The sequence below is a fragment of the Bufo bufo genome, chromosome 3 (genome assembly GCF_905171765.1).
Source record: "Bufo bufo chromosome 3, aBufBuf1.1, whole genome shotgun sequence".
In the NCBI taxonomy this organism is placed as follows: domain Eukaryota; kingdom Metazoa; phylum Chordata; class Amphibia; order Anura; family Bufonidae; genus Bufo; species Bufo bufo.
This window is the reverse complement of record NC_053391.1, coordinates 88255544-88269277: the sequence shown is the minus strand read 5'-3', so window position 1 is coordinate 88269277 and position 13734 is coordinate 88255544. Positions and strand designations below refer to the sequence as shown.

The 13734-nt window shown below is 43.4% G+C and overlaps 1 protein-coding gene across 1 annotated transcript in view; it reads right to left on the bottom strand.

Moving 5' to 3' along the window:
• Window positions 1-13443, bottom strand: part of LNP1 (leukemia NUP98 fusion partner 1) — a 65853-nt gene extending 52410 nt beyond the window's left edge. Inside the window, exon 1 of the mRNA XM_040421781.1 lies at window positions 12978-13443. Within this exon, the coding sequence (XP_040277715.1) occupies window positions 12978-13136 (159 nt within the window). The 5' untranslated portion in view covers window positions 13137-13443. The remainder of the gene's footprint in view (window positions 1-12977) is intronic.
• Between the last annotated feature and the right edge of the window lie 291 nt (window positions 13444-13734).

The window sequence follows — 13734 nt, the reverse complement described above, 5'->3', positions numbered from 1 at the left end:
CCACTGGATAGTTCATCAATATCAAATCAGATCAGAGGGGTTCAACTCCCGACACCCCCGCCGATCATCTGTTTGAAGAGGCAGCGACACTCACGCGAGCGCAGCATCATCTTCACTGTTTAACTGCATGCAGTGTGACTACAACTGCTCGTCCCGTTCACTTCAATAGGATGAACAGTTGTAATCACGGCACCGCTGTTACAAGTTAGATGGCGTGCAGTTAAACAGAGAAGGGGACGCAGCGCTCGCATGAGCACCACAGCCTCTTCAAAGAGATGATCGACAGGGGTGCTGGGAGTCTGACCCCCGACAACAAGGACAGATGATGTTCCATAATTCTTATTTCATGGGGAATATAGTTATTACTAAAAATATATATTATAAGCAGTGATAAGTCCTCTTTAAAGGGGTTGTCTCATTTCAGCAAATGGCATTTATCGTGTAAAAGTTATTACAAAACACTTACTAATGCATTGTGATTGTCCATATTGCCTTCTTTGCTAGTTTGATCCATTTTTCCATCACATTATACACTGCTCGTATCCAGGGGTTAAGATGACCACCCTGCAATCCAGTATCGGTTGTCGTGCTTGTACACTATAGGAGAAAGCGCACTCCTGCCATCCCAGGCACCAGAAAGGCCAACACTTTTTCTTAGTGTTCTATAGTGTACAAGCACGACCACCGCTGATGGATTGCAGGGTGGTCGTAACCCCTGGAAACAAGCAGCGCATAATGTAATGGAAAAATGAATCAAGCCAGCAAAGGAGGCAATATGGACAATCACAATACATTAGTAAGTGTCTTGTAATAAGTTTGCCTACATGATAAAGGCCATTTGCTGAAATGAGACAACCCCTTTAAGCTCTATATGAATAAAAAGGTCTTCACCTTTTTAGTATACCGTACTTTCATATAATATAACGTCAACGCTTTAAAACATTTGTAGCATTTAAAAGTCAGAAATTATGGTGGATGCCATATTTGCACCATAGATAATTTTTTAGTTTCCCCAACCTTTTCAAGTGGTGAGAAAATATCATAACCCACGGTGCACCAGATTTGCTATAAGTCTGTCATAAGTTATAGCTCTAGTCTCCTCCAACCCTTAGCTGGCATAGATTTGAGTTTCTAGTGCAGAGAATAAATACTGATAGTTAACACAGCGCCATCTACAGTTGGGTTATCTTAGTTCCTCCAGTATTATGCTACAGGTGTTGCTATGTTCCAACAATTGACACCAATGCAGGGTGAATGGTAACAGCAGGGTGCACCTTGCCTTTCTACTGCCTGAAGCGAAAATTTAACCGGCTCCACCCCATCCTCATTCCAATTTCTCAACCTAAACTCTTCTCTCCTAACATTACATACAGGGTAATACAGCGCCACATACCTCTTACATCCAGTGGCATCTCCATTGATGTAGATGTTCTCGTTCTTCATCTTCTCCTTTCAGACCAGACCACCATGATGATTTCTTTCAGCCTCATCTCATCTCTGCAGAGTTTGACAAACAGACATTTTAGTTTACTACTTTTCTATCATCCTTCTGAACACCCCATCCTGTCACCCCAAATACTGGGCCAGCTGTGCTCCCCAATACTATACTGTAGAAACAGTCCACCTAAAAATACTAGTGCCACACAGATAGTGCCCCCTTCAATAATTATTGGCACGCAGTGCCATAAAAAATAAATTATAACAAAGCACATAGTGTCCCTGACACTAATAGTGCCGTAAACATAGCGTTCCCCAAAAATAATTGTGCAAAGCTGATACTGTGCCAGATAATTATCTGCCAGAGTGCACATAGTAGTAATAGTGCCCCTACAGTGCCCCCAACAGTGCTAATTTCCCAACTGTGCTCCAGAAGTAATAATGCTCCCATAGCGCCCATACTGGCTATCATGTTCTCCATAGTCCCCAAGTAGTAATAAAGCTCACCATAATGCCCCTCAGTAATAATTCTCCTTATAATGTGCACTAGTACAAAAAAAGGCACCTTATAATGTGCGTCAGTACAAAAATGCCCCTTATAATGTGTGCCAGTGCAAATAATGTCCTCGTGTCCCAATACAAAAAATTCCCCCTCTTAGTGCCCCCAGTAGAGCCAATGTCCCCATAGAGCCACCATAATGTGTGCCAGTACAAATAATACCCCCTCTTAGTGATCCCAGTTGAGCTAACATCCCCACAGTACCCACATAATGTGTGCTAGTATAAAATACCACTATATAGTGCCCCCAGTAGATGTCCCTATAGTGCTCTTTTCCCTCCACCTTCCCCATAGTACCCCCCATAATATATGCCAGTATAAATTGTCACTGTATACTGCCCCCAGTAGAAGCCCCCATAGTACTCCTCTCTCCCTCCCCCATAGTATATGTGGCAGTATAAAATGTCCCTATAGCCCCAACAGGGGTGTAGCTAAAGGCTCATAGCCCCTGGTACAAGAGTTTAACTTGGGCCCCCCTTTCCTCAGTGCTTTGCAACTAGGGGCAGGGGAGCACATAGCCTTCCTGCTGCCTGAGGCAAAAATTGAAGTGCCCCTTCCCCCCATGCCAAATTCTTGACCTAACTCTTTCACTCCAGACAGAGGTGTAACCTGCATGCACTTTCTATAATACTAGTGTCTTCTTATGTGGCCCCACAAGGGTCTTTGGGCCCCCTCAGGCTCCTGGGCCCAGTTGCGACTACTACCTCTGCACCCCCTATAGCTACGCCCCTGATCCCCAATAATGCTTTTCTCCCCCTGCCCCATATTGACCAAACAGCATGGTATCAAATGAAAAAGAATAAACTCTAATACTTACCTCCATGCGGCTGTCAGTGATGCAGTGCAGGCCTCTTCGAGCCTGTGTCCCGCGCTGTAGACTACCCAGCTAAGGCAGTGTGATGATGATGAGCACCACCTGCGCCGGCCTCAAATAGTCTACAGGCACTAGGCCTGAAACCTATCAGGGGGAACGGGGAAAGGAGACATCACTCCTGTGCCTTGCTGCAACATTCAACTGTATCGCTCTCCTGAGGATGGCGATACAGTTGAATATAGAGAGATGAGCGCTTCCATAATGGAAGCACTCATTTATCTCGGACCTGCCACCGCCCCCACTTATCTCCAGGGCCACGCTGCCTTAGGCAATTGCCTCACCTTGCTTAATTGGCAGTGCGGCCTTGGGTAGCAGATAGCAATGAAACATAATTGTAGGTGCAAAGGATAACAGCCCTGTAACAAAGCCAATTTAAGCAGAACCAGGTGACCATCTAATGTATATGTACACCTCTCTGGCAAATGTCTGTCGAGAAAACGATCCAACAATTGGATTTTAACTGTCCAAAACTTTATTCTCGAGGAAATGAGCCACCACCAGAGGTGTCTAACAGCGGCCTTCTCCTCTCTCCTTGTTCAGAACACATGCATGCTTACCAATGTCGAAGGAGGACCAGTCACCTGTCCTAACATGTATGCTTTAGTAAATGTTCTGACTCAGAGGAGGGTCCTGAGCAGTGGCGTAACTAGAAATGATTGGGTTCCGCAGCAAATTTTTTAACGCCCCCCTCAACCCGAAACTTCTTTGCAACCCCTCCTCCCTGTGATTAGTCAAGAGCTCTCTCTCTCTCTCAGACCAGGCCCAGTAGCTGCCCTGTCCGTTTCCTACAGTTTAACTGTATATATCCTCACTGTATAATACTGTTGAGGGGACCCTGACAATAAAACCTTTTAGTCCTCATTCTTGGTGAGCCCCTTCTGAGTTTAGGCCTTAAATCAGCTGCTTCCCCTATAGCTAGGCCCCTGGTCCTGAGCCGGACTTATTAGAACAAATGTCCAGGGGGTTAATTATGTAAGAAAAACTCTTTAACATTAAAAATAATATTACAATAAAGAGTTTCACTTTACATTGTTCTCACTGTATCACTGTAATGTAAGATCGCAGTAGAAATCACACAGAAAGCCGTACTGGAATTTATCAGAAATGTATTTAAAATAAAAAAAATAAAACTGTGCAACCATTGTAAAAACACAGGCAGAGTCCAGATGAGGATTCCGGTGAAGAATATCCCACCACATGGTGAGGTCTTGCCAAAAGGTTGGACTATTGCAAGGCCAAAAGGGGATTGTCTTTTCAGATGGGTTCATTTCATCATTCCAGGTAAATCACCCAGGGGTCCTTGGTACTGGGGGTCCTTGGTACTTAATTTGTTCTTGCAGAAGGAAACAAAGGATCGGCATACATTGTTTAATATCCTGTTTTTCCAACAAGTATTGTAGGAGACTGTGACATTACGTTTTCTCTCAAATGGAGCCGACTGGTGCCTGGCTTCAGATATTGCTTGTAGAGTAGGTGGCATTTCTAATGCTTGTTGATAGACGGAAATGTTTGGTTAGGCTGGTGTATGATGATGGAGATGATGGTGATGACAACTGTGACATTATCTAAATTTGCCTAACAAAATAATAAAATGAGAATAGGTAGAATTTGTCACAGTCTTACTTATGGCACATGGAGAAGACGTCTTCCTTACACTGCAGGACGCTGGTGGTGATGATGGTGGTTTTGCCAGTAGAATACAGGTAATACATGAAGAATTCTGTCCACCGTCCTGTCCATGCAGGCCACATCACTGAGAACATCCAAGAAATCGTTCTTCTTTCTGTGATACTTTTCTCTGTGCCTCTTTACTTTGTCTCTGTATTCTTGGTTATTTATGAGGCCTTTCAGCTTCATTAAAACGTACTCCAAAGAGATATCAATGGCAGTCTTAAGGACGTACCTTTCCAGCCAGAACATTTTTATCCAAAATAAACGCAGTCAGTCGTGAGAATCAACCAACCAAATCACCTGCTGAGCAAGAAGTGATTGAGGAACTTTGGTGATCAAGAACCTTCAGAACTCACAGCAGTGACATCACAATGTGGGTGACATCACAGGGTTTGTTACCATAGCAACAAAATAGCTAAATTTCATATTATTTATGGTAATCTACTTATACCCAGCAGTATATTATTTCCTACTATAGTTAATCACACATCATTCTGATTTTATGTCAAATGAACATTGGTGGCTTTGGTGTCTAGCTGCTAGTAGTAATATCAGAAAAGCATGGCGGGCAGCACTTCTTCCTTACCTTCCATAACAATAAATCTTTTATCAAATGAGCATATATTAGGTGAAGATGGCATCCTTTGTTTGGTCTGAGCATGGCATGCAGGGAACTGCTGTTATTATTTACTGCACATGATGTAGATGAAAGCTCTGGTGCACATGTGGACAATACTCATCTCTCTATTCAACTCATTTTGGGCCATTTCTTTTATTTAATTTTTTTTAAATCCTCAGAAAACTCCTTTTGAGAGGACCTGTTTGCCCTTTTGACATGTCTATGAACAGATTGATGGGGTGGGAATATCCCCCTATATGAAGTGACTTTATGGCTTTTTTGGGTGGCGTCAAAATAAGGCAGATGGAGGCACATACCTTTTTGCAGCAAACAAAAAACATTACTGTATAACACATATTCACAGGGTACACTGTCTAACAGTTGCAGTACCACGTAACACTTATTTACAGTCTCTCACAGGAGGACACATAGTGGTTATCAAGCTATATACAGTCCATGTCTACAATCCATATCTACACTAGTGTTAAGCTGATCGTACACATTAGTCTTTTAATATGTGTATGGGGAAGCTGGGAAGGAGTCGGGAGAGGTAGCTGTAAGCTGGATTATTCAGCCGACAGCTATTGAATGTGTATGGGCAGCTTTAGTCCCAATGGGGACCTCCTGGTTCTAGCGTAATACTTGACCACTAGGCCTCAAGTCCCTTAGCTTTTCAGCTGTCACACCTGCCTGGGGCATTGCTCTTCCGGCTACTCCAGTTTTCCCAGGAGCTGGTGTACAAACCAGTGTCACTTCAGTGCAGCAGCGATAACTATGCTTCTTCTTCCGATGGCACAGCTTCTCAACTAGCACTTTGGTGATGCTCATCACTGGTGATTGGCCATCGCTCAACCATTGCATCTGCACCCATCACGTGCAATTATCATCTAAAGGACATTGCACCCTCTATAGCCATCTAATCTGTAGCCATCTTCATCGGCACGCTTTATTGACCATCACTTACACACGTGGTCATCTTCAGGTCACAGAAGAAATAGGTGGTAGGACAGCACCACTTACTTGGATCAACTCAAAAGATTTTAGATTTTTTTAGATACCCTGCAGGGAATGGTTCCTTCGTCGCTGTTAAATGCAATCATATTTTGATTAATTGATATTACCACCTCTGACATTGTACCCGTGGTGATCGGCGTCCGTATATTTAGATATGCGCATCCGAATTAGCATTATTCAAAGAGGTCCATACAGTATAATTAATTATTTTTGTAGGACCTGTGGTTTCCATGACAGTGACCGGACGCTTAGGTGCGTCACCTGTCAGGAGACCAATAGGAGCGTCACTGATCATGTGACCGCTTAGTCGAGCATGTGATGCATGTGAATCTCGTCTGGATACTCGCGCAGCCGCAGTTACATGCGGAAGACGCCGAACACCATGGATTCATGACAGAATGGGAGCCTTCGTACGAACACTTGGTATGCCTTATATTATCATACACTGTGGTTGTTAATGTGAATTGATTATGGACATTGGATTATATGATTGTCTGTACCTGTGAGGGGGAGGGTCTGTTGTTTGGAGCACACCCACTAAGTAATTGGTATGGATATGTACCCTTATAAAATGTAGTGTGAGTCACTTGTAAACTTTTATGTAGCTTGATAAAGACTGTATTGTCGAAACGTTGCTGCTGTTATTTTGGTGCAATAAAGAACACTGAATAAGGAAGCTACTAGAGTGCCGTGACCTTCTTCATCTCTACATCTTCAGGTCACAGTGACCGCTTCTCACATCCAGGCAGCTATTTGTGTTCAGGTCTGTTTCTTCGTGAGCTTCTTTATTTCTTCTTTGTCTGCACGCTCCCTCCTCACACCACACCACTGGCTGCGCAAGAGGGGGTCTGCAGAGCGCTTTATAAAAGGGTCCCTTCTTCCCTCTTCTGAGCAGGGATACGCTCATGATAACAACAGGGGCCAGGTCTTCCCTGGCATTCCCTCTCTCCAGCAGCATTGGAGCGGCAGTGCTGTCTGATTGGATTATAGGGGTCAGCGGCAGGGGAAAAGCATCGCCACATATTTCATCATGCACCTCCTCTAGGGTGGGTACAGGGCCCCACTCACCTTATGCCTACCAGACTGACACTGTCCAATCAGTGCTGACAGTGCCAGACAAGACTTGTCCGTTTGACAAGGGGAACAGTAACGCCCATTTGTCCATTCATAAATATTCAGGAAGAATATCAGCTAGATGAATGGCACAATGCAGGGTTCAAGGGGTTGTGCAGCACCAGTATAATGATAACCTATCCACTGGATGGCTCATCAATATCAGATCAGAAGGGTTCACCCCCTGCTGATCAAAGCCTTTTTAGTAATAGATATGTTCCCCATGAAATAATAATTATGGAGCATCATAACTTAAAGGGGTTGTGCACTGTATTGATATTGAAGACCTATCCTCAGGATATGTCATCAATATCAGATCGATGGGGGTCCGACTCCCGGCACCCATACCAATCATTTGCATCCTCTTCACTGTTGAACTGCACGCCATCTAACTTGTAGCGGTGGTGCAGTGTAACTACAACTGCTTATCCTGTTCGCTTCAACAGGATGAGCAGTGCTAATTCCACCACAGCGATGCTACGAGATAGATGGTGTGCAGTTAAACAATGACGAGGACACAGCGATTGCATCAGCGCCACAGCCTCTTCAAACAAATGACTGCAGAGGTGCGGGGAGTCAGAACCCCCACCAATCTGATATTGACCTATACTAGTTAGGCTACTTTCACACTAGCGTTCTGCTGTCCGCTCGTGAGCTCCGTTTGAAGGGGCTCACGAGCGGAGCAGAACGCTTCCGTCCAGCCCTGATGCAGTCTGAATGGATGCGGATCCGCTCAGACTGCATCAGTCTGGCGGCGTTCAGCCTCCGCTCCGCTCGCCTCCGCACGGCCAGGCGGACAGCTGAACGCTGCTTGCAGCGTTCGGGTGTCCGCCTGGCCGTGCGGAGGCGTGCGGATCCGTCCAGACTTACAATGTAAGTCAATGGGAACGGATCCGCTTGAAGATGACACCATATGGCTCAATCTTCAAGCGGATCCGTCCCCCATTGACTTTACATTGAAAGTCTGAACGGATCCGCTCAGGCTACTTTCGCACTTAGAAATTTTTCTAAGTTATTAATGCAGACGGATCCGTACTGAACGGAGCCTCCGTCTGCATTAATATGATCGGATCCGTTCAGAACGGATTCGATCAAGCGCAAGTGTGAAAGTAGCCTTAGCTAATTTTTTTAATTCCCAGCACAGAGGGCCAGAGATGCGCCTAATTGAGATGCATCTGCCTCTTAAAAAATTAGGAGCATCTCACTCCATTGCACAAAGATTAAGACTGACATAGGAAACGCCAGTATTGATAAATGTCTCTCAAATGTTTCAATTTTGCACCATTTCGAAGATATTATTTGCTGTCTGTGGATGAGAACACTCATTTACATTCATAGGCTTCAAGATGGTACACAGCAGGTCCTGGTATCCAGGGGTGCACCACCAATGAGGCCAGGTGAGGCGATCACCTCAGGCAGCACCAGGTAGGAACAAGAGGAGGGCAGCGGAAGGGCCATGGGCTTTCATTGTGACAAAAAGGGTTCGGTTAAGAAATTGGCACTGGAGGGGTGCCATTTCCGTTTTCGCCTCAGGCAGCAGAAAGGCTAGGTGCACCCCTGCTGCTATCAGCTGAGATATGGATATTCAGTCCAGGCAATGCTCTGTGAGCTCAACAGATTAGCAGCCATTGCACAAATCTCTGTGAACTCAATTTGCTACAATGTATCAGTCAGCAGTGTGGGCTGTTTGGCTGAGAGAGTATTGGCTAGATTGGATATGACTCTAGCCACTTTTCAGCTGATGTTTCTGAATGTAAAAAACTGTGTAAGAGTAGGTTCACACCTCCATTTAATTGATCCGGCAGGCTGTTCCATCATAAGTGCCGGTTTTCGACCAGGCAAAAAACATTGCACACAATGGTTTTTGTGCAGCCACAAACTGGCATTTCACCAGCCCATGATTATAATTAATGGGGTCCAGCGGTGAACGGCAGTATCCAGCTAAGCCAGACCCTGTGAGCTCTGGCAGGCTGTTCTCCAGGGGCAGACTGGGAACCTAAAGTAGCCCTGGAAAAAAATACTAAAAGTTGCCCCATTTTGTAGCCTGGTGCAAATTGATGGAAGGCAGGGCCAGCAATACCATATTGCGGCACATTGTACCACCCCAACAGAGCCAGATACCACAGTCCATCACAAAATACTGTCAGCAGCACAAAATACATCCCCAAAATCTTCCACTGGCTGGTTGTGAGAAGGGCTCAGGAGGCTCCTTGGGCATTATCCCACCCAGCAAAATTTCCCTTCAAGGTCTATAGCCAATCCGCCCCCTTCTGTTCTCTGCCTGATCAGTTAAATAAAGGTGTGAACCTACCCTAACATCTTATTACTCATCCTCTGTGCTGAACAGAATGACTAACTGTGACCACAGCTATTGTACCCAGATCAAAGGATCTTCCAGTCATTCCAGGTACTAACACAGTAATAGGCCCCACATGTCCAACAGAAACCAATTACTTGATACTAAGGTCTACAGTTTAGGAATTGGTTCACAAATAATTTGACTTAATAGATACTATATGAAGAATGTTTAGGGTTATAAACAGAGATTATAATGTGGAGATCTCGGGGGTTTTCCTCACTTGCTTCTGTTTTCATGAAAAGCTCCATCCACTGGATGATGAATGACTCCTTCTGCTAGATATTACAAGATCCAGCATAAGGAATTGGTTATATGCAAGCAACCAACTGGGCCATGACAACCCCGTGCAGGTGCAGATGGTGTCCTGAAGCTGAAATGTTTGGTCTTGGGGAGGCTTGTGAATGTAGAGAACTGAGAGCCTCTACCTAGAGAATTCTTTGAGCAATTCTTTTTGTTAGAAGGGTGCCCCAATGCTAAGCTGTAATACACCAGACAACCCTTGTTGGATTCTCCTTGCTGCTTCACATCTGATAAGGTTAAAGAGATATTTCTATCCGGGACATTTATAGCAAATCGCTAGGATGTGCCATAAATGTCTGATAGGAGAAGATCCCAGAGTTGGGACCTATCAGAGCAAGGCTCCAAAGGGAAGGAAGTACAAGATGAGCATGCGCAGCCACCCTCCAATGACAGCTATGGGACTTCAGAAAAGCTATTTTTAAAAGTGACACAGTAGTGAATGGAGAGAGCTGCACTTGTGTGGTTTGCTCTTCATTCACTGCATTGGGTCTTCCGAAAATAGCCAAGCACGTTTGCTCAGCTATTTTCATAAGTCCTATAGCAGTGAAAGGAGAGGACAGTGCTCAAGCTAGGGTGTTCCCCATTCACTTCAGGTCCCTGTTCTGGAGATAGGAGTGGATCACAGAGGTGGGACCACCTATCTGACATTAAGAATATTCTGATTCTGACCAATGCCATTGAAAGTGAACATAACATAAAAACAGAACATAATAGAAGGAAAGACAGGACAATAAAAATCTATAAAAGATCTTGCAAATGTAGCACGAATAGTAGAATTGGTCATTTTCAATTTACCAAAAAGATTTGATTTTGGAGAAATTATTGGCCTCATTTACACATTAAGAAGATGTAATGGCTAGCGTCATTGTGCAGTTAATTAAATAATTTGACACTTTGGAACGATCAAGCATCTGTACCATATATAAGGCCTCTTGCACACGACCGTATGTATTTTGCAGTCCGCAAAAAAAGGATCCGCAAAAAATACGGATGACTTCCGTGTGCATTCCGTATTTTGCGGAACGGAACAGCTGGCCCCTAATAGAATAGTCCTATCCTTGTCCGTAATGCGGACAATAATAAGACATGTTCTATTTTTTGGCGGAACGGAAATACGGACATATGGAAACGGAATGCACACGGAGTACCTTCCGTTTTTTTGTGCGGACCCATAAAAATGAATGGTTCCGTATACGGTCCGTAAAAAAAGGAATGGACCACGAAAAGAAAATAATAAATTTGTGTGCAAGAGGCCTAATGGTGATATCAATACCACCAATTACGAGGGGTTACGAGTATTACAGTTTTAAAAAAATGAAGATTTTTTACATTATTTCAAATTTTGCTAATGTGATTTATTTGTCATCCTAAAAAATGTACAATCTAAAAAAAAAAAATTTATACAATAAAAAAAAAATTACTTTCACATAGATTTGGCTAGAATCTGCCTAGAATAATTTTTTTGCTTACTTTAAAAAAAAATTTTTTTGCAATAAGTGAAGCAAAAGAATAAAAGCACTACAAATTTTATTGTGAATTTCTCAAAGACATGTTAATTTACTGTTTTTGCTACTTGTCTCATGAAATACCATTTTCAACCGAAATTATTGTAAACCAGATGTGTAACTTCAAGCTTCCAGACCCAGTGTAACAAGCCCTCCCCCCTTCCCCCTTCACATATCATGTCATTTCTAGTACTGTTCTCTTTATATAAGACAATGACGCCAGTTGCCATCACAACTTGTTCATGCCATATAGATTTTTACTTTATTTTTTAAAGTGTGTCTTTATATTGCCCTGTAGTTGCATCCCTTGTAATCACACATCCTTATAAGGCCTTATGCACACAGCTATTGCCCGGCCATGCCCATATTGTGGCCCACAATCAGCGGGTCCGCAATATACTGGCACCGGCCGCGGGCAATTTACTTAAATGGGTCCGCAATCCGGATGGTCTGGTGCGGAATGTAGACACGGAACCCCAGTGGAGCACCATAGAGTGCTTCCGTGGGGTTTCTGTCTGTGCCTCCGCACCACAGAAAAGTAGTGCATGCACCTACTTTTCTGCGGTGCGGACGGATCACGGACTCATTCAAATTGCGGTCCCCAATGCACGGAGCGGCCGATCAACGATTGTGTGCATGAGGCCTAAAAATGCACTGATATAGTTTATACTAAGGCCTCCTGCACACAACCCTATCCGCAAAATAAGTTTTCATTGGGTCCATGATCCGTATTTTGCGGACAAAGTCTATCTTTTTGCAGAAAGGACATACGGATGTGGAAAGCACACGGATGATCTGTGCTCTTTCCTCATCCATATGTCCATTCTGCAAAATGTCCTATACTTGTCCACAAAATGCAGTCAAATGATATGGTCGTGTGAATGAGGCCTAAGAGATACTTTAGACTGCTATAATTCAAATGAAAAAAAAAAAACATTATTTGATAGTAAATTGGTAATATAAAAGTTGGCATCTACAATCGCAATTAAGAGATTCACTTGTATGTTGCATTACAGTAGTTGTCCTGAGGAGCTTAGGGCCTTTTGGTCACATTAAAGGATCCAAACAAATATGCTTACTCTATCGGAAAAATGTTAGAATAGTAAAATACTATTTGTGCTATGTAAATAAAGATTCATTGGTTTCCGAAGGTACGCTATTCATCCGGTCATCAGGGTTCAAGACCAGTTTCTGGTTTCTTAAAGAATAAAAAAATAAATAAAAACATAATAAAATAAAGTGGATTTTAAAACCTATACAAACCTTACATGACGCATTAATAAACTTTCACGTTCTAAGCATATATTCCTAAAACTTTGCCTGATTCCTTCGAATGCAATTGGGATTTTTTTTTACACATGCTTCAATCTTTTGGATAATGTTGTGTTTAAAAAAAAAGATACATAAAAACAAAATCGAATAATTGTCTCGAAGATTGCTCTCTGAGTGTGAACTCATTCTCAGGACCTTTAGTTATGATTTACCTACATTTATGTTCTATTTTAAAAAAGTTATGTTCAACATACCGGGCAGGGAAGCGATGCTCTCCTCTCTGACAGGGCACGGGATTGTTTTTTCTTATGGTTCCTTAGATCCTTCTCACTTTCTTCGACCCCGCTATGTCCCCAGAAACTACTCATCCATTTGGCAAAGTGAATGTCATCATCGTCTTCCTCGTATTCCATGGAAGAGAGCGCCAAATCTGGGATTCTCCTACCAGTGCCGTGGAAAGCCAGGACAAGTTGTTGAGTGCTCCTGTCAACTACAGAGCAGCTATAGCTAGTGAAAGGTTTAGATCATTTCAAGCCGCCCCCCTCTTAAGCTGACTTTAAGGAAGAGAAAAAAAAAAAAACAACAAAGCAGCAGTACAAGCCATGGTTTTTATATAAGCCAATCCCTTGTAATCTATTTATCAGAGGGGAAGGGAGAGGTCTTTTAATCTTTCCATTACATTGATTCCAAAGTCACACAGCCTAAAGGGTGCTAAATGCAAGTGGCCGCCCTGCGTTGTCCTGCTCCCCTGCTGTCCGTTGTATCTAGATGTCAATAGCTGTCAGGTCTGCCAGACAAGAACATGCCTTCTAGGTACAGCATGTGCTATGATTTCAATAAGGCAGCGGCTATGAAAATTGGAATGGACATATTGACAATTACCAGAAACTGGCAGAGACGTTATGGAAGTTTATCAGGCATAGACGAGGGTGACAGCTATTACCGAGCTGCTGCTACTGCTCACAGACGCTTTTTCCCTGCTCCATCCAGCAGATTATATCACTGAACACA